Source organism: Macrosteles quadrilineatus, unplaced genomic scaffold, assembly GCF_028750875.1.
Source record: "Macrosteles quadrilineatus isolate MER2022 unplaced genomic scaffold, UCM_ALF_1.0 Scaffold_7__1_contigs__length_78375512, whole genome shotgun sequence".
Lineage (NCBI taxonomy): Eukaryota > Metazoa > Arthropoda > Insecta > Hemiptera > Cicadellidae > Macrosteles > Macrosteles quadrilineatus.
In genome coordinates, this window is record NW_026542600.1 from 56,664,000 (window position 1) to 56,684,946 (window position 20,947).

The following is a 20,947-nucleotide window of genomic DNA, read 5'->3' on the forward strand; positions in this document are numbered from 1 at the left end:
TCAAATATAGCTGGCAAAAACACAATGTTGAGACTGATTCACAATAAATTCCCAATAACACTAAAACTCATAGCTAACTATGCAGCAATTCATATCAGCTGATTGGCGATGAAATGAAGAATCGTTTCATGGATACCAACATTTGAGCTTAATTTTTTTTAACAGGTAATTTACATTTGATTTGCGTTTAAAACATCCTGTATAAGTTCGAAATAACATCGTCAGTTCATTCTTTTCGTTGGAACATCGAGAACATCCCAAGCAGAAACTTTGCAGACAGACCGGAATCAAATGTTTTCCTAAATGCCTCGAGGAACTTCTGAATGTTATAATTTTACGTCGTAACCATAGCTTAATCAGCTGATTTCCACTCTGAAGTGGAGGGGATAGAGTAACTACCAGTAGTGGTCCTCTCTTCGTGGCTCATGGACTTACATTGGACATTCTCTTCGCCTCGTCCTTCCATGTGGGTAACTTTTTGTATCAAACTTCTAGTACCACTAAATATAAACTGCTTTCTCAATACCTACTAATTATGATTACGAATTTCTTGGACTAACAAATATTCTAGAGGTTGAACGCTGCTGTTCGCAACGACAAAAGGTTATGTTTTGGTTATGAAAGCTTTAAAACCGGTTTTGAACACTTCAACTGGAACATTGGGTTTCAGCTAGACTTTTTCTGCAGCATTTTTTTTTTTTTAACTATTAATATGTATATGCAACCTTAATACGCGTATATTTATTGTTTTACGACTGAATAGTATGCATTTCTTTTTGGGTTTACAATCATGAAATCTTAGTTTGCCTAGCTCTAGAGAAAACTCCAGTTAAATTGTTAAAAAATAATTAGGGATTTTACTGGAAATCTGGCGTTGAAGATGATCAATAAATTACAGTAATTTTATAAACAAGTTTACTATTAACTTCCTGAACTTTCTGGTAAAGCTGCAACACTAAATAAAAACACTTCATAATTTTGTCTTAAGCAATGGAATGAGATTTACTCTCATCCTATCCTATTTTATTCCAGAGAAACAGTAACTAAATTGTAATTATGAGTCTTAAGGCATAACATGATTGTATTTATGAGTGTTACGCATAACATGACATAAGTCTGTCACTCTCACACTAAACAAATACAGTTATGTATTCTTTTCTGATTTAGAAGCTATTTAGCTACAACTGACCTAACTTTTTTACCTTGTGAATCTTACGATAGTTCTAACTATGCTGGAGAATGAGTACTTGTGAGTTGTGAATATACATCTATGGTTGTGGCTAAATAGTAGAGTAATACATCGAGCATGGACACATGACAATAACAAAAGCCAACCACGAAGAAGGGCTACCTTATAAAGAGTTGTAAAGTTATTAACAACTTGAACGATTATTCAAACCGAATCTAAAAGTATGTTTTCACAAAGACAGAACAAGTTTTGATTTATGTGAACAAGATTCGTCGCTGGATAATCAAATAGATAATTTATAGTTTACACTGCAGAAGCAGCTGTAGAATATTTTATATGCTGCCGTTAAAAGAATTAATTCAAAGAACTGTTGGTCTGGTAACAGATAAAATTATATTTGCATATTATAATTATAAAATTATTGCATCGGTACATTGCTCTTCCCACAGAATTTGAAACCTCTAATCTGAATTTTAGTTAAAAAAAACTACCTGTCGACGACTTTCAAAGCAGTCTTGGTCTCATAATAAAATGTTGTACAGACAATCGTAAAATTCTCTGTTTCTAACCACGTCGTATGCAGTGGTTTTAGCCTACTTGAAACCAGAACCCGACTTCAGAGTTCTGCTTCACACACTCCAATGATAATTTATATTATCCTTATGCAGGACTTCTGCCAAAGGTACTATTTTACTTATCTTACATCACACTTTAGATTATGTAGTCACATAATGTTTACTCCGCTGATTGCAAAACAAACATGGTTAAACTGATAAGTTTTATATCTGATGGTAGTTTTACTTATACGCTAGGTTTAAGCTACCTAGGCTACTATAAATTTCATAGTAAATGAAAGCTTGTTTGTAGGGTTATGCTTCACTAGGGGCGAGAGCTTTACTACAAAAACCATCGGATGAAAAATAGGTGTATTTAAGCTAGTTTAACATTCAAAAATTAGAGTCACGAATGTTGATAAATAAGATCAGCTGTTACTCTACTCAAGACTATTTAGTAAAGATAAATTTCCAATACCAAGGACAGCTGGGACCGGTTCCAACCCGTCAAAAACTCACTCGACCTTCTGATTGTTGGGCAAGCATTCTAAAGACGCATCATCACCATCAATCATGCTACAAATCCAATCACTGTTAACGGAACTAAACTACCATACTGAGACAAAGTGAAAATCTTGGGACTGACTCCAAACACTACACTCACTTGGGGAGATGCAGTGATGCAGTGATTGACATTCGTAAAAAGGTGTTCTCATCAATACATTCATTAAAGAAATTACAAACTTTCTTGCCATTGCACATAAAGCTCCACCTTGTCAAATCACTCGTATTTCCCCACTTCACTTACTGCAACTCTGTGATCAATGACATGACTGTAAGTCTTGCTGGTGTGCTGCAGCGCTCGCAGAATTATTGCTTGCGATTTGCATTTGATTTAAGACGCTTTGAGCACATTACACCTTTCTACATTGAATCAAAAATATTAAAGTTGAACGATCAGAGGCTACTTAAAATCCCCATGTTAACATTTTCAATTTTAAAAAATATATTGCCAAAATATTTTGAAGGGGACTTTAGCTTTGTAGCCGAAGGTAGCTTGAGGAGTTCACGCACTGCATATTTCACTTACGCATACCTCATCATAGGAGTACAGCATATGACAGGGCCTTTGTTGTAACTGCCTGCCGTCTTTGGAACAACTTACCTTTATCCATCAAAATGCTTGATAGTCGTCCTCGGTTCGTGGCGGCAGTGAAAAAATGTACTTTGAGCGTATGGCCTCGGCTGGTGCGTCCTAGGACTGTTTTGGCACCTTGCGTAATTGCTGATTGAGTGTGTGAGACTTTTTTTGTTTTTAGACATTTTGTTTTCGTTTGATAAAAAAAGTATTGTTTTTGTGTAAATAATGTGTTAAATTGTATATTCTATTTTATATCTATAATTATGTATGCAGGTTAAGTGTAAGAAAGGGCCATGTGACCCTAACTTTGCCTGTTGAAATAAAGGATTTTCATTTCATTTCACCATCCACAAAGCACTCAGTTATCCATCCAAATAGACGGATACAACACACTCAGCAGGATTGGCTATTATTATTATTATAAGATCTAATGACAGATAATTAATCCCCAAGAGCCATGCATTAACGGCTTATGTAATGACATACTTTTAACGATGGAGTAAATTAACTTATAAAAATACAGATTATGTGGAAACTCCACTCTTCTATTCTTCTTCAATTCTTCAGCCAGGATGGTATTTCAATCAAATGAAGTCTATCGACCTTCTTCGAATGACTCAACAGATTTTGTAGGGATGGTCAAAATAATTTAAAATGGTGTTACAGTACCATCATTATTTAAATTGCGTGACATTTCAATTGAGTTTTCCAGTAATTACACATAAACTGGCAGAAGTGTAGCTGTTGAGTTTGCTATTGTAGGTTTTGTTGTTGCTGCTGTTGTTACGAAAGAATCTGTCGCGCAATACACGAACCATGGACCGTGTCCGACCGAAAACTAGCGTTGTAATGGACCAATTCCATAATTCAGGCAACAAAAATACCTCAAAAAGTATTCACTGAAGAGTATTTCAATAGCGCAACAGATTTCATGGAGATTAGAGGGTAATAGTTTCTCCCCCTATACATAGTATATAGAGAGAGCGTTGGTTTCATCAAGATTTTCGAGTTTGAGTTGTCGGTGGACATATCCGTTTTGAGTCCACTTGAACCCAAGAAAGTGGTTTTTGTAGTGATGTCTGTGTAATTGTGTGTGTGATTTTCGTAAAACCGCTCAAACAATTTTGACAAAGATTTACTATGTTATGGTCCTTCTACAAACTAAATTGTACAACTCCCAATGCTGTACACATTTAAGTTCAAGAGTTAAAAGCAACTTGTGATTTTACCCATGAAATACCATAGTTACATACTCCCACCGATTAAGGGGTTGTACCCATTATAATGGGTTGTTGACAAGCTTGCTGATACCATTTGTATTATTTTATGATTTTAAATTTACAGAACCAGTTTTGCCAGTTTAAGAAATAGTGCACTGGTTTAATGTGAATTTTGAGTGTGGAGGTAATGCAGTTTCAAATAGATACCAGTAGAGCGGTGTCTTCTAATACAGTAAAATGAAAGTTCTGATAGATTATTAAACAATTAATGGTTTTAGCAATCCGACACATATTTTCTCCCATTATGTTTTCAACACTAAATGGGTAAGCGCTAGGAGTAACAATGGTATTTTATAGGGAAAATCACAATTGCAATAACTTTTGAACCTTATTTTTACGTAATTGGGTCGTTGTACCATTGTATTTCCAATTAAAAGGACTATAATTACAAATTTTTAACAAAATAGTTTGATTTATTTCCGTTATTTTATGGGTTTTAATAAGAAAATCTCAAAATTCAAACTCGAAAATTTTGACGGAAACAATACATTCTCCATATACTATGTATAGGGGGAGAAAGTAAAAATACGTATCAATCGTAAAATTCTCAAATTACTTTTTGCAAGACCAGTTTTGGAGCAAAACCAAATGTGTGGTTTGAATCAGGATGATACTGTCAGGTTGGACATTATTTAAGGTTTGGATACAGCTCCAGGATAAAATGCGTGTGTTATTTCACACCATAACGAAGCGTTGACAATAACTGCATGAAATCTACTTAACAGCCCCCAACCCGAGGCCGGTGTCATGGGCAGGAGATAGGAATCTGGGTATCCTACCATCCACTGGAGGATGTATATACACTTATATATGTATACACGAGTGAGAAGGGATATGAATACTGACAAATGTGTGGATTTATCATTGCAATAAATATAGGTTGAAACGTACTGGATACTATCGTATGAATGGTGTCGGTTAAATATACTTATAGGAAGAGAAGTAGATACAATAATATGTGTGTATACATTTGTAAATATATATCGACTGATATTGTTTTAGCAAATTTCCCTATAGCGAAATAGCTAACACCGTAGGTAAGACCTTAACCCGGTACGGCTTTACTATTTTCATTTCGATGTCCCCAGAAGCCAAAAACAATATCCGTTCAAATTCTGTTACGTATCAAAATTGCAGTGCAGTAAATACATCTGGTGATAACTCGAGAAAGTATTTTTTATAGAACGTAAATCAGTAAAACTTTCGTTATTCTTACCTACAAATGTTAGTAAGTTAAAACTTTCACAAAATATTTTAAATTATCTTTTTTCTCCTATACATATTATATGGCGAAAGTATTTTTCTGAAGATAAAGGCAAGAACCTCCTGGCTCAGATTAAGGCCTTCCACTCTCCCAGCATCCAAACTGAGGTAGAAATATGTTAGCGTTCCCAAACCCTATTAGGTACCTTTGATATATCAAGACAATAGACGACCACCATAACATACATATTAATACCAGAGGAAATATTAATTTCTTATGTTCAAGCAACTTTAATGAACAGGTTAGTTGTTTTAAACAGTATTCAAAACCGGACTTATATGGAGGTGCAGGTGCGAAGGATGCGGCCCCGCACTTGGGGGGAAATATATAATAAATATTAAAAATCCGTTTCCAAACTTAGAACGTAACTTGTTAAAATGTGTTGTGTTACATGGGGTGGATTAAATGAAGTTCAAATACTTTTAAAAATAAAAGTGTCTTTATTGCTTCGTTTATGTTTTATTAGATGTTATTCTTTTACCACTAAGCATAATGATAATCCTGATTTCAAGAAGAGGCACAAGTATTTTATTACCGTGTCGTAACACTTCGGCCCAAGTAACACTTCGGCCCAGTAACATTTCGGCCCGAAACCCTCAGATGTGGCCTACGGTCCAACTCTCTACCTACCCACTAGTAACACTTCGTCCCAACAAAATATTTGACAGGTTAGGTTAGGTTAGGTAATATTCCACCGATTCCCCGTCATGTGAGGTCAGAGGATGCAAGGGGTGACGGTTGGGCGACATTCCACCAGAGGGTGGTTGCAAAGTATACAGGTCATGTACCTCTTACTACCTGAACTGCGTTCCTCAACCCTTGTCAATTTTTCGTCGGGCCGAAATGTTACTCCATTAGCTTATTTAATCATCTATAAAAGCGAGTGGGACGAAGTGATTCTGTTTTTCTAAGAAATTTGAGTTTGGCCAAAATGTTACTGGGCCGAAGTGTTACTACATCTTTTATTACACATTTAATTAAGAGCTTTTGTAAAGTAGTAATTAAGTTGTTCGTCAAAATTTGGAACTCGAGTTAGTCGTTCGAATCAAAATAGCACCAACTGGTACCGAATTTTGGTTGTCTATACTGTATAGACATTTTATAACGACTAGGATCGTCAGATGTTAACAAAAACTTACAAGTACTGTATAGGGAGCGGGCGAGCGACTGAATTTGTAAACAAGCATACAAGCAGCTGCACAATAAAACAGCTGCAACAATAATGAGCTGATAAGCGATCCTGTCTATATTATGTTTATATTATATATTATATTTAATTGAAATAGTTTTAAAGTTGATCAAATAACAATAATCAAATAGTAAACCAGACATTTAGGAGGATGATAATATAAAGCTACATCTTTACGCCGTTATGGTACATGAGAATATTTATTTTAGTGCACAGCGGAAACACCATCATCCTGAACAGTTGTAAATTTTACTTTCTCCCCTATACAGAGTATTTGGAAAGTATTGTTTTCATCAAGTTTTTGAGTTTGAGTTTTGGGTGGAAAAATCCATTTTAGCTCTCCGAACCCAAAAAAGTGTTTGTCGAAGTGATGTGTGTGCATTTTTCTGTATGTGTGTACAGAGCTACATACCGTACTACACCTGTGGTCAGATCATGATTAAATGTGGTATGTGAGTACTCCATGGTATCTTTAGGGGTTTTCCCATTTTTTGGAATTTTTATTTTTATTAGTAATTTTCTTTCATGATCCCAGTAAAATTATTGTCAAATCGGAATTTTACAAAAACCGCTCAAAACATTATTTATATTAATATTAAATCTTTTATGTTGTGGTCCATTTAGGCCTTAAACAAATTGTACAATGCCCATCGCATGATGGTTTTACCCATGGACAGTAATAATTATTCACACCACTCCAAAATAACCAATCAGGGCTGAAATATGAGTTAATTGCTTTCATTTGTCTCCTATATTTACGACATAATTTTTACGACGGATAAATTTCAGTAGGTCCGTGAAGTTGGCGTACCCATATTAGCGTATCCACTTTTGTTCATACCAATCGTTAGTTCTCGATAGTTCCCAAATTTTTTCGTTAGTTCTCAAAAAATAAAAAAGTTATAGCCGATAATAAGTGGGTACGCTAATTTCACACTTCCGGTTTCTAGCTCGCGCCGTTTTCTGATGAGAAATGATTACATCTATGTATCAATCGTTAGTCCTTCGTAAGTCCTCGATAGTTCTCCAATATTTTCGTTAGTTCCAAAAAAATAAAAAAAGTTACGAGGCATACAAAGTGGGTACGCAAACTTCACAATTATAAAATTTCCAGCGGGCACCGTTTTCTGATGAAAAATGCGTATATCTATATACCAATCGTTAGTTCTCGATGGTTCTTTAATATTTACGTTAGTTCTCGAAAAATAAAAAAGTTACGAAGCATACAAAGTGGGTACGCAAACTTCACAATCATAGAATTTCCAGCGGGCACCGTTTTCTGAAGAAAAATGCGTATATCTATATACCAATCATTAGTTCTCGATGGTTCTCTAATATTTACGTTAGTTCTCGAAAAATAAAAAAGTTACGAGGCATACAAAGTGGGTACGCTAACTTCACAATTATAGAATTTCCAGCGGGCACAATTTTCTGACTATAAATGCTTATATCTATATACCAATCGTTTGTTCTTCGTTAGTTCTCGATAGTTCTCCAATATTGTCGTTAGTTCTCAAAAAATAAAAAAGTTAGGAGGCATAAAATTGGGTACGCTAACTTCACAATCATAGAATTTCCAGCGGGCACAGTTTTCTGACTAAAAAAGCTTGGTATGAACAACAGTGGATAGGCCTACGCTTACATAATAGAACGCTTAAATTTTTTTTATAGTATGGGTACGCCAACTTCACGGACCTAATTTCAGTATCACAATGTTATTACATGCAAAAAATTATAAGTATTGTAAAAAGTTTGATTATCTATTAAATTATTTTTATATCTATGTATGTACATACGTATACTGTATGTATTTCACATGACATCATTGTATATTTCATGTTTTACATCTAAGTTGTGACGATTGTCAATACACTGAATTTTTGTGTTTCATGACAATAAATATTCTTGATTCTTAATTCATATAACCCAAAAAATTGCCATTATAAAAACCTTTAGGTCTCATCTTTTGTTCTACGAGAACTCCTAAAACTTTAAACAATTCTGCAATAAAAAAATTGAATCTTAATTAAAACGATACAAAAAACGAGATAGGTTTCTTGTGATAGACGTACTTATTACGTGATGAGTACTTATTAGAATATAATTTAGTTTATCGTTTTGAAGTAGGTTTTTGGGTGAACAACATGCGGCTAATCTGAAGAATTCGTACTAATTATGCGGATCAGAATTTAAATTTGCATATAGCTCAGTTTTTGTCTGCACGCCAAGTTTCTCCAAGCTTTCTGAATGTTAAGCCGGATTCTCTGCAAGCCTTGATTAATCAATATAATTTACTGCTAGTGCCTTGTACCTACAATTTTTTCATGAAATTGCCTTATTAGTTCGATATCTGAAACATCCGGCATAGTTATACTTAATAAATTGATGCATCAAACTCAATACCACAAGTTTTAGAATTGGTTACAATGTCAGTGAGTACGTTTAATTTATGTTATTTTGAATATTCACTACGTCAAACTAGATTCAAAGATGGGGTTTAACCATTACAAATACAACTTATTAAAAAAGTGATAAAACGTTAAACAGTAAAAAATGGATTTACTAAATGAATATTGAAACATTTTGATAAACATATTTTTAAACCTAATAAGGGAATTAAAACGTGAGATGTCATGATTAAAGGAGGGGGTTTGGTATTACAATTTTCTATATTTCACAATGAAAAATATCAATCAAAGCTTTGCATGCATAACGACAGCGTCTAAATGGTTTTTAAAATCTGGTTCTTAAGGGAATTGTTTGTCAATTTACCCATAGCTTTTATGGATGAATCGACAAACAACTTCCCTAAGAATTACTCTTTAGGTCTCTGTCTTTATATCACTGTAGTATTCATGGTAACTGAGGTCGGCAACCACTGCACATCGATGTAATGTGCGATTTCTTTTAAATTAGAGTACAATCAATCTAATAATAAATTATAAATAACGTTGAATTATTAGTATTGTTTAAAATTGATAATGTATGGAGTAACAATAAACAAATGACAATAAACATTAAAACACGCTCTACGGTGGAGGATTATGTAAAAAACATCAGCTGGTCCATGAAGAACACAAATCTGTAGAGAGTATGTTGAAGCTATTCGTTTCGGGACTGTATGTATGATGAATTTCAATTAATAACTCTTCTCTTTACATCTCAAATGAGGTGAAATGATATTTAACTGACATGAAGTAGATGGAAATAAGCATATACAATTTATTTATAGTATATATTTAGAGAACATCATTTAGTAAAATTACTCATGGATATTTAATAACTGAAATAGTCGGGTCCGCGCATTTTAGCAGATTTAATGTTAGACTTCAACCTCTCTGTAAGCCTACCCATTACAGCCTGCAATGTCCTTGCTAACTCCATTGTTTTGTCTGTATAATTAGTAGTGGGTGTCGTAAACTATTATTTACCTTTGCCTTGACAACCTGCACCACCGCCCTATTCACAAAAACATGTTATCGACATAGAATACACAATGTTGTAGAAAGTAGCAAAATTATATATTAATCAGAATAATTGCGTTCAATTATTAACGTGTTTGATTTTACTACAGAATTTGGCTCAGCAGTTTTCTGAGGTTTTAAAAATGTTAAATAACTTCTTAGTCAGCATATTACGTGCTATTAATTTTAGGGAAAGTATGTGTAATTTTATGTGAAATATGGTAGCAAAGGCTGCTCCAGGACGGATTCTCCGTGTTGGTGGAGGGGGGGGGGGGGCATTGCGTGAATGAAAAAAAATGAATAACTTCTTTATCAGAATCGTATGTGTTATTAAATTACCTGAAAAAAAAATAAAAAAGTTTGGATAGCTTCAACAAGAAACAGGTTTTTATATGGGGAAGTAGCTATATATTCTATTATCGTAGTGATTCAAAAGTTTGTTTAACAATGTGCCTTTTTGTTTTAAGCGGCCTCACAAGCCAAAAACAAATAATTCTGGTTTGTTAAAATTTGTATGTACATGTCTACATGCAAGATTACTTTTGTCGAAATTCTCCAATTTGAATGAAATTCAGATAAAATAAAGCTAAATTTATTTAAAATGAGTTCACAAACCAGCCAGATCCTACTATGGGAAGAGGGGTGTTGTGTTCTCTGAAATTCCGCTTTGGACTTTTTATCATAGGTTTTTAAAAAATAAAAATATGTTTAACTATAAAAATTAGCTAAGAAAAACCAATACTACACCCCTATTGGTTACGCATATATTTTAAGTCCTAATTGCAGTACTTTGTCAAGAATAATATGTTATTTATTTTAGGCATGGGTATAAACGTTCATTTAATTTTATTTGGGAAAAAATTCTTAATGCAAAAGTCAATAAGGTGAGTACTGAAGATTTACTTAGTATGCAGGTTTGTTTTTTTTTATTTTACATCTAGTTTTTCTAGTGTAATTGATTATTGAATATTTATTTTTCTTAATTTAAAATACAGGAATGGAATTCTCAAAAAAAAATTATGGAGATGATTTTTCTCTGTCATTTATCTCTCAGGTTGTTGAGTTAGATTTTTTTACACCATAATTGAGTGGCAAAACTGCTGATTTTCATATATTCAGATATTTCATATTAACTCCAATCTTCTAACGTGTACACAATTCTATTATTTTAAATCAATGAGACTCATGTATGAAAACACGATTAGCCTTGGGTACAGTATGACGTAAGTAAACATTTGTGGTAGGTCAAATTGAAATTCTAGTCAGATCTATAGCTTGGAAACACAGGCATGATTTGAAAATCAAGGTTGTAGACCTTCAGTGCAATGTTTGTTATTGTAAAAGAAAGCATGAATTATTCTCAGAAAGATTTACAATGGCATTAAAAAATGCTGTGTTTCTTAGTACAATTAATTAGAAAACCTCCATTATCCATCTTCCATTTGACTTGATCTTTTTTAAGTGGAGGTGCAATTACGGAAAACTATGATTTTACTAAATGTTGCATGAGGGAATGAGCCCACAAATGGATAGTTTTAAAAATTAATGTTGGAGTACTTTATAAATTGATACTTGATATTGTTATAAAATCCATATAGGAGGGGTGTTAAGCTAAAACACAGAGAAGTAAAATAAAAAAAACCATCACATCGCAAGGTATAACTTTTACCTATAGTAGAATTATGCCTTTTTTAGTTTCTCAGAATTCCAACTCAATTCAATCAAAATATATAAAAACTGCATATACTAAACAATATAATTTAAAAAATAGATAAAAGTACTTAAAAAGATATGAAACCTTGTGTGTACTCAATGATAGAAGCTCAAAGCTAAAAGAATGTATAATGATAATAAATCCTATGCAACTAAGTGGTATCAAACGATTATTTAACATGAATAAATACATCCATTGAGAATAAAATATGAAAGTATAAAAGAATACATGAACAAAAATTAAGCTTTATGTTACACAGCAAAAAATTATCGTATGCATTTAACAGAGTGTTGATCTCTTACTCATGCTTGAAAGAACCTAAAACATAACAAGAATAGTACATAAACCTAGACAAAGTTGGAAAATCACAATACAAAACCATAAAAATTTCTGTATTGTACATGTAGTCAACCAAAACACAAAAGCCTTTAAATATAACAATATAATACAATGATAATGAGCGTGCTTAGAGAACACAATAAACATGTCAACACAACATACAGTTAAGCTTTGTCTAGGTTTGTGAACTAATCATGACTCCACATATAATAACTCCCACCATATAATGACAGACATTTATAAGAGGTAGGTACAAATTACATGAGTGGAGGAGATGGTAAAAATTGTACAAAACTTTCAATTATAATATATTGTTACTCCGCACGTCGCATGTCTAATTGTAAAAAATTTTTGATTCTGTCGAGGGAATTGCGTAACTCTACAAGTTCTGTGGTATTCTAATAATGACTCAGCATATTATGACTCTCACTTTGTAATGATGGACATTTTTCAAGAGGTAGGTACACATTAGGTGTGCGGAGGAGGGGACAGTTCTTCGACTTAAGGATCAGTAGATCCAAGGACTGCATTCTCACCGCTCAGGTTGTATTCCAGCTCTTACTAATAAAGACAATTGTGCTTTTAGTTGTTTTAATACTTCTCTTGTTTTGTTTTAAATATTGAACTCTATAACTAACAAAAATAATTTTCTTGGTTTAATTTGATAAAATAGTGGCATTTGAGTGAAGCGCACAATCCAATTGATGTAGGGTACTTTTGAGTAAATCCAAAAATATTTTAAATAAGACAGATCTCTTAGGATACATGTAATTAGTTTTAATCAAACAGCTAGAGTAAAGTAGACGTAGCATTAATGTTTTCAAAATTCATGTTGTTGACCACTGGACTTTTTTTTTAATTGATTTTACTTACATCTGCTCTATCAAATAGTCTATAATTATAGTAATACCAGAAACAAAAGAACCCTGGGCCGTTTCGAGCCGCGCAGGTTTGAATGGTAAGCCACACCTACCGGCGCGAACCACGTGATCTTTTCGCAGGTTGTTTTGTTCGTGGTATATCATATCTATAATGAATAAGATTGCTCAGAAGGTCACCTGTTTTGCTGTAGAGACAACATTTTCAAAGCTTGCAACTCATCAAAAACACTATTCGTTCTATTGGTGTTTATGGCAATTTACAAGCTTTGAAAATGTTGTCTTTACAACAAAACATGTAAGTTACTGAGCGATCTTAATTGTTGGACTACATTACAGCTAGGTATATGCAAATCCTATTTTGGCTTAACATGTTTTATTTGGTGTTTTTCAAGTATTTTATCAAACATTTAAGTAATATTTTGCACAAAATATTAAAGAAAGATTTTCAGTATTGCTGTGGTACTGACAAAGGCAATGTGTAGGAAAATGACTCAAAATGGCGGTCAATTTTCAAGAGGTACTCTTTATGTTGGGGGGAGGGGGGTCAGTGTTTCCAGTAGATCCAAGGATTGTATCCCCACCAGGTGCCAGGTTGTATTCCTACGCTTACTAACAAAGAGAAGTGTCCATTCGGTTGTTTTGCTACTTCTGTAGTTATTTTAACTAAAAACTTGCATACCTATAACTCAAATTTGTTGATGATCTTATTTTTACTTTAATTAAAAGCTTGAATTGAAGCTGAATACTTTGAACTATAGTCAGTAAATAAAAAAATGAAATACACACCTTAGGACATGATAGTGATAGTTGTGCTTTTCTTCACTCTTCCTAATGATGGATATACCTCTGATGAAGTATCTATTGATACTTCCCTCTACTATAAACGTCTTACCTATAGATACTTCTCTCACAAATTGATCTCTTCTTACTGAAGGATATACTTCTCTATGATGAAGTATCTATTGATACTCCTCTCTCCTATAAACTTCTTACCTATAGATACTTCTCTCACAAATTGATCTCTTCTTACTGATTGATATACTTCTCTCTGATGAAGTATCTATTGATACTTCTCTCACAAATTGATCTCTTCTTACTGATGGATATACTTCTCTCTGATGAAGTATCTATATTGATACTTCTCTCCCCTATAGACTTCTTACCTATAGATACTTCTCTCACAAATTGGTCTCTTCTTACTGATGGATATACTTCTCTCTGATGAATCATTTATTGATACTTCTCTCTCCTATAAACTTCTTACGTACCTATAGATACTTCTCTCACAAATTGATCCCTTACTGACGGATATACTTCTCTCTGATGAAGTATCTATTGATTCTTCTCTCTCCTATAGACTTCTTCTTGGTGATGAATAATTCTCTCTTATAAATATTGATTTGTAGTATAGATATGACTACTTATTTCGTTTGCCTTTACAAAACGACTGTTTATTTCATATCTTAAATATATACCAATTTACTTTGCCTGCACCTTTATAGTGATCCTCCCACTATATACTTATAATACTATACTAATATATCTATAAAAAAAATGTTAGTGATGGTAAATTTAACAATGATTTATGTTGTATTTTTCAGAATGGGGGGTGTAAAAGAGGTTTCGTCCATTTCAATCAATGGCAAAAACTATCCAAGTAAGTAAAAATACCTACATTTTTTAAATTTAATTTAGCAAATATTTGGTGCACTATATATACCGTTATTTTCTCCCCCTATACATAGTATATGGAAAGTAGGCCTATTGTTTTCGTCAAAATTTTGAGTTTGAGTTTTGGGTGGAAATATCCAATTTGGGTCCACCTGAACCTAAAACACAGGGGTTTTGAAGTGATGTCTGTGTGTGTGTCTCTATGTGTACAGAGCTACAGACCACACCTGTATGGTTTGGTTTTGATGAAATTTGGCATTTGGTTATTAATACATAACGCCTGTTTTGTTTTTACATTTTTTTATTTAAATTTTTAATGATGATTATTCCAGAACCCCCCAATAAAAATTGGTATAAGCAGATAAAAAAAAAAACATCTCAAATTATTTTAATCTAAATTTATAATGTTTTAATCCATTTTACACTTAACAAAATGGTAAAACCCCTATCACTGAAAAAATTATTGTTCAAAAGCAATATTTGTGCTTTCCTCCATGAAGTATCTATAGTCGAGCAGCAGTAATAAGGGACTAGCTGCTGCATCGGTAAAAAAAAAAAAAACTGGATTAGGACATAGACCCAATCCTTCAGTCCAAATAAACTTGACTACAGACTAGCATAGACAGTTCTACCTGCACTTGAAGTGTTAAATACACATTTTCCCAAAAATAATTTAATACATGCTCTGTTCAGTTGCTGACCATCTGGATGCTAACATGAGTCTAAACGAGTTTTTGAGGAACCATGCTCACCTGAAGGGGACCAAGTACATGTGCCTAGAGGGGGGCTGTGGAGCCTGCATAGTGACTGTCCAATCAAAACATCCTACCACTGGCAAAACAATTACTTACGCCGTTAACTCTGTGAGTGGCATTGTAGTTAAACTGTAATCTTCTCTACACAGGTCATTGTCTACATGGTTTGGAAAGTAATAGTAGTGGTTGCTTAGAGTGCATAGGGACGTGTGTATATAGTCACCAAGGGATTCTAAATATCACAATGATGAGGAAGGAATTGATAACAACTAACTTACCCAAGGAAACATTTACTTGCAATTAAAAATTTCACAACACAATTACAAACACATTTAAGCCTGGTGTGGGTGTCCAGTTGCATATCTAGGTATTTGATATTCTCCCCCCCCCCCCCCCCACAAGGGAGTTTCTTCAGAAAAAAAGTGGTTTCATCTATTGCATACTTCATCCCTTACTTTGGCTATTCCCTACTTTTTTCCAAAGAAGCCCCCTAGCAGGGCTTCAAGTTAAATAAGTTGTGGACTTATGTATTCTTGAACTGCCTTGAACTCTTTTTCTTGGACAGGTTATAGTTGTGAATCTGCTTCTTAGAATATTCCTAAACCAAGAATTTTTCCTAAAAAGAAACTAAGTATCATAGTGATATGTAGTGTAATACAAGTATTACTTTTATTTCTAACTGTTTTAAAGTGTGACAAATCTTAATTTCAAAGCAAGGTTTATATACTTACTTACTTACTTTCCTTGTCCGGAAATCAGACTTCGCTTTTCCAAAAATTTGCTACCAATATGGCTTTGTCATTCGCTTGTAAAAGATCATCTAATGTGCAAGACTGGTCTAGGCGTGGACAGATCAGGAGATGGCCAGGATCCTGAACAGCACCACACGCGCACAAGATGTTTTCTTCGTCTGGTAAGAGACCCCATTTCTGCATGTCTGTCTTGCATTTTGGTACCTCGACCCTGATTCGATTTAGGGTCTTCCACACCGTGTAATGAAGGCCTCCACCAGGAGCCAGTTCCTCCCTGGCTGGTATGGGAGGGTTAGTCAACGTGGCCTCCCACCTTGCCACCCGATTGCTTGAGAGTGATACATCCAGGGCTCGTGTCCGTGATAAAAAGCTCTTTCTGGACCGAAGCCGTCACTCTGCAGGTTGGTGGCCGTGTATTGGGTGACGAGGGTCTGTCTCTTGCTTAGTCCTTTCTGCGTCGGCAGCGACATCACGTCGGATTGATGGAGGGGCGATCCCTATGATAGGATAGAGTTTGTGTACTGGGGTTGGTTTCAAACACCCAGTTACAATCCGAGCCATGTCATTGACTGCAATGTCAACCTTTTTTGCATTTGACGATGCATCCCATACTGGTGCAGCGTACTCCGCAGCCGACACACTGATCGCTAAAGCTGAGGTTCTGAGGACATTAGGATTAGCACCCCAGCATCTGCTGGTGAGCTTCCTGATGATATTATTCCTCGCTGAGACTTTTCCTCTTGTCGCAATACAATGCACCTTAAATGTCAGTGTGCGGTCCAGTATGACACCAAGATATTTGGTTGTAGGACAATGCTGAAGACGGTCTCCCCGCCACCTCACATTCAACTCACGGCCTGCTTCTCTACTGTTTAGGTGAAAGGCACAAACTTGGCTCTTAGCAGGGTTCGGCTTGAGGTGATTTGCGTCATAGTACTGGGAAAGTTCATTTAGAGTCAAGTCAGCTTCTATTCCACCTCTTCAAAACTCCTACCTTGTGCCGCCACCACTGTATCATCGGCATATATATACTGATGTGTAGCGTTTGGCAACGGTTGGTCGTTAGTGTAAAAATGTTATAAAGAGCTGGGGCTAAGACGCTACCCTGAGGCAATCCATTTCTTTGATTCCTCCATCTACTTTTCTTGCCTTGAAGGGGCACGAAAAACCACCTGTTATGAAGAAAAGTGCCTATCATTGAAGTCAGCTGATAGTCTTTGGTAATGCTGTACTCTTTTCCCAAGAGTCTTCGATGGTTTACGGTATCGTAGGCAGCTGTTAAATCTACAAAAGCGACACCCGTGATGTGTTTTCTCTCAAACCCATCCTCAATGTGCTGGGTCAGGTTTAAAACTTGACCACAACAAGACTTGCCTGATCGAAAGCCTGCCTGTTGTGGAATGATCTTTTGTTCCAGAAAATCGCCGATTCGATTGAGTATCAGACGTTCTAATATTTTATATGTGTGGCATAAGAGTGGTCAAAAGTTCTTAGGATCGTTTGGGTCTTTCCCAGGTTTGAGCAGTGCAGCCACACGAGCTTTCCTCCATGCCTTTGGTATATGCATTTGGCTTACGCACATGTTCATGAGGCTCAACAACCATTGCATGGCATTTTTACCTAGGTTCTTTAGTTGTTCGACTCTGATCTCGTCAATACCTGGAGCTCTATTAGTCTTTAAGCTGGTAATGACTGCAGTTAGCTCGGACTTGGAGAATGGTTCTTCCAGGAAGTGATTCTCACTTGCCACATCACGCACAACAGGCTCCCGGTATATCCTTCCATAGGTTTTGCCATTTAAAAGAAGGTTGGTAGCGACTTGATCGGCAGTAACTGTTGTAAAGTTGTCTTTGGTTTTGTCGCATCTCCATTTATGTTCTTGAGGAACTTCCAGGCCCGTCTGCTGTTCACCTGCATATCTAAACTCTCCACAAGATCACACCACTTAGTTTTGTGATTTTTGGCAATGACTGACATAAGCTCTTCACCTGCTAGAAGTGTGTCCTCAGCAAAGGGATCATTGTCAAAGAGACCTTGGTATCGTTCTAGCAATGGCTTTGCCTCTTCAGAGAGTACTGCGATGTAATGGGTTCAACAGCCTGTAGGTATCATTTGTCTCGAGACCTGCTGGACAAGCTTAACGAAGGAGTCATACATATCAGGTTGTGGAGGGATATTGGCGATTTCTCTGTCAATGATCTCCCTAAAACCCGTCCAGTTGGCCTTTTTGAAATTAAACCTGCGTCTTAGAGGAACAACTTCAGGTTTAACAACAGCACTAACGGTGCATACTATAGGTCTGTGTTGAGTTCGGCGAATCGGATCACTTACAGACTTTTCACACTGGGAGGCAATCCTGCTGCTCACAAAGATGTTGTCAGGGTTATAACCCCTCTTCCATCTACCGTTAAAGGAGCAAGGGAGCTTAGGATCGTGTATGAGCTGCAGGTCATTTGCCTCAGCCCAGGTTTCAAGTTTTGTCCCATTTTCACTTGTCTCTTTGTATCCCCAAGCAATGTTCTGACAATTAAAATCCCCCAAGACTAAATTAATGTCATCATAGCATAGATTATCGGGCTCTGTAAATACATACTGAGATTCGGGAGGCTTATACAAAGAGGTGACACTGTACTGTGGTGTCCTGACCGTTAGTATCTCAGTATTGTTCCTCTCAGTCAGCGAAGCTGAGGTGATGTCAATGTATGGCCTGGCAAAAACAGCACTACCATATTGATCATGAGGTCTCTCTAGAATCAGTCTCATTCCCTAATGTTGGGTCTAGGTTTTAAAATGCCCCGGTGTGTTTCTTGCACAAGGAGGAAGTCTCATTTGTACGTCTTGCACATATCAGACAGTACTTTGTCAGTTCTTTGTCTCTCGATATTCCCTCGATATTAATTGAGATCGTTATTAATGGCCTTGAAAAAGACCGTTTAGGTAGATTCATTTTTCGAAGTCTTCCGGTTGTAGAAGGATTTGCCGCTGAGATGTCAACGTTACCCAGGGTGCACCCGATTGTGATGTCGTTCTTAGCGTGTAATGGTCACAATCTACGGGGAGGCTCCTTCTGTGCACCCCGAGGTTTATATAAATGTTTTCAAATAATCAATGTTCTTTTTATAGTTAAATATGGATGAAAAATTTATAATCTTTTAATCCAAAACTATTACTTTAAAATCTTTTTGTTTTCATACTCAACACCTTAATTTTAGTAGCTAAGAATTGCTACAGAAGCAACAAAATTTCAAGTAGTTTGGAGCTTACATTTAGAAATGGAGAATTATCTCTGTATTGGAGACATTCTTAAAAAAGTCTAAAAGTTGTTACTTTTATGCAATACCTATATTTTGTCGTTACGGTAACTATATTGAAGTTCAATAAGAGTAATTCATGACACTTTTTAGCTATATAATTAAGTTTGAGTGTATCTTTGTTAATCTGGTTCAGAAAATCTATGGTTACCCATCTACGGTACACGGTAATACTGACATTAGTTTATGACTGTTACCAAAATTTGGGTTCCAGTAATTGATAAACAAAAGCACTACACAAGTAGGACAAAATCAGTTGATACACTTCAAACAATCCAAGGGGGCAAATGTTACTGATAAAGCTGATAACATTTGACAACCACTCAAATTAAGTTTGTAATGTCATTTAATTGCATAAGACAACTGATTGTTATTATTTACAATAACAGATTTATTTGTTACTATGTAGTATATGCATGCTTAGTATTTCCGTTTTATTAATTCCAGTAACCATTTTAATTGTCTTTGATCTTGATCCTGGGTATTTTGAGACCCATTCCTCTTTTGAAATAAAAGCTATGCTCGCTTGGCTGTTTTAGAGAGGTAAAAGGGTAAAAGAGACATGTAAAAGTCATCACCAGAACTTTTATTTAAATTTGATAACTTTTTCAGTGTCTAGTGCCTCTGTTCGCTTGTCAAGGATGGAAGATAACAACCATAGAAGGAGTGGGCAACAAGAACGTCGGGTACCACGATGTTCAAACCCGCTTGGCAATGGGTAACGGATCTCAGTGCGGATACTGCAGTGTAGGAATGGTCATGAATATGTACAGGTTAGTTGGATTGGAGGGATAAAATAATATTCAGATGAATCTCTTCACTCGTTTTTATCATAGGAAAATAAATGTTAAGCCATTCAGATATTGGAAACCACCACAGAGAAGTAAGGTATAGAGGAAACTAGTTTATGGGGCGACCATGAGCTTTCAGCTCTGGTGTGTTGTATGGGGAAAATGATGAGCAAGGAAGAACCTGAGCAGTGAGCACTGTACGGAAATTCCTATCACACAGGGCACAGGGTTTACCTCCACTTGAGCGTTGTACATGAAGGTGAGGAGGTGTTGGACTTTGCCCAAGACACCAGCGACGAGTGCTAGAAACCACTTAAGTGTACCATTGAATGTTTCCTCTATACCTTACTTCTATGTGAAACCACCCTTTTAGGGGTAAAATTTGTAATTGAAATGTATGAATGGTTACTTAAAGGTAAGTAAGTCAGTAAGATATTATTTTCCTGTTATTTTTACAGCTTGCTGAAGGAAAATCCAAAGCTTACTATGGCAGAAATAGAGAACTCGTTTGGTGGCAACCTGTGTCGTTGTACAGGCTACCGACCTATCCTCGATTCCTTCAAGTCCTTCGCTGAAGACGCTCCCACAGAACTTGTGAAAAAATGTTCTGACATTGAAGTGAGTAAGATATATTTTTTATCAAAAAGAAGAT

At 35.5% G+C, this 20,947-nt stretch overlaps 1 protein-coding gene across 1 annotated transcript in view; it reads left to right on the forward strand.

Annotated features, from left to right (window-relative positions):
- The first annotated feature begins 416 nt into the window (after positions 1-416).
- The window catches only part of LOC128999016 (uncharacterized), a 56,399-nt gene continuing 35,868 nt past the window's right edge, over positions 417-20,947 (forward strand). Inside the window, exons 1-5 of the mRNA XM_054425372.1 lie at positions 417-466; positions 14,617-14,672; positions 15,380-15,549; positions 20,117-20,277; positions 20,754-20,913. Of these exons, the coding sequence (XP_054281347.1) occupies positions 426-466; positions 14,617-14,672; positions 15,380-15,549; positions 20,117-20,277; positions 20,754-20,913 (588 nt within the window). The 5' untranslated portion in view covers positions 417-425. The remainder of the gene's footprint in view (positions 467-14,616; positions 14,673-15,379; positions 15,550-20,116; positions 20,278-20,753; positions 20,914-20,947) is intronic.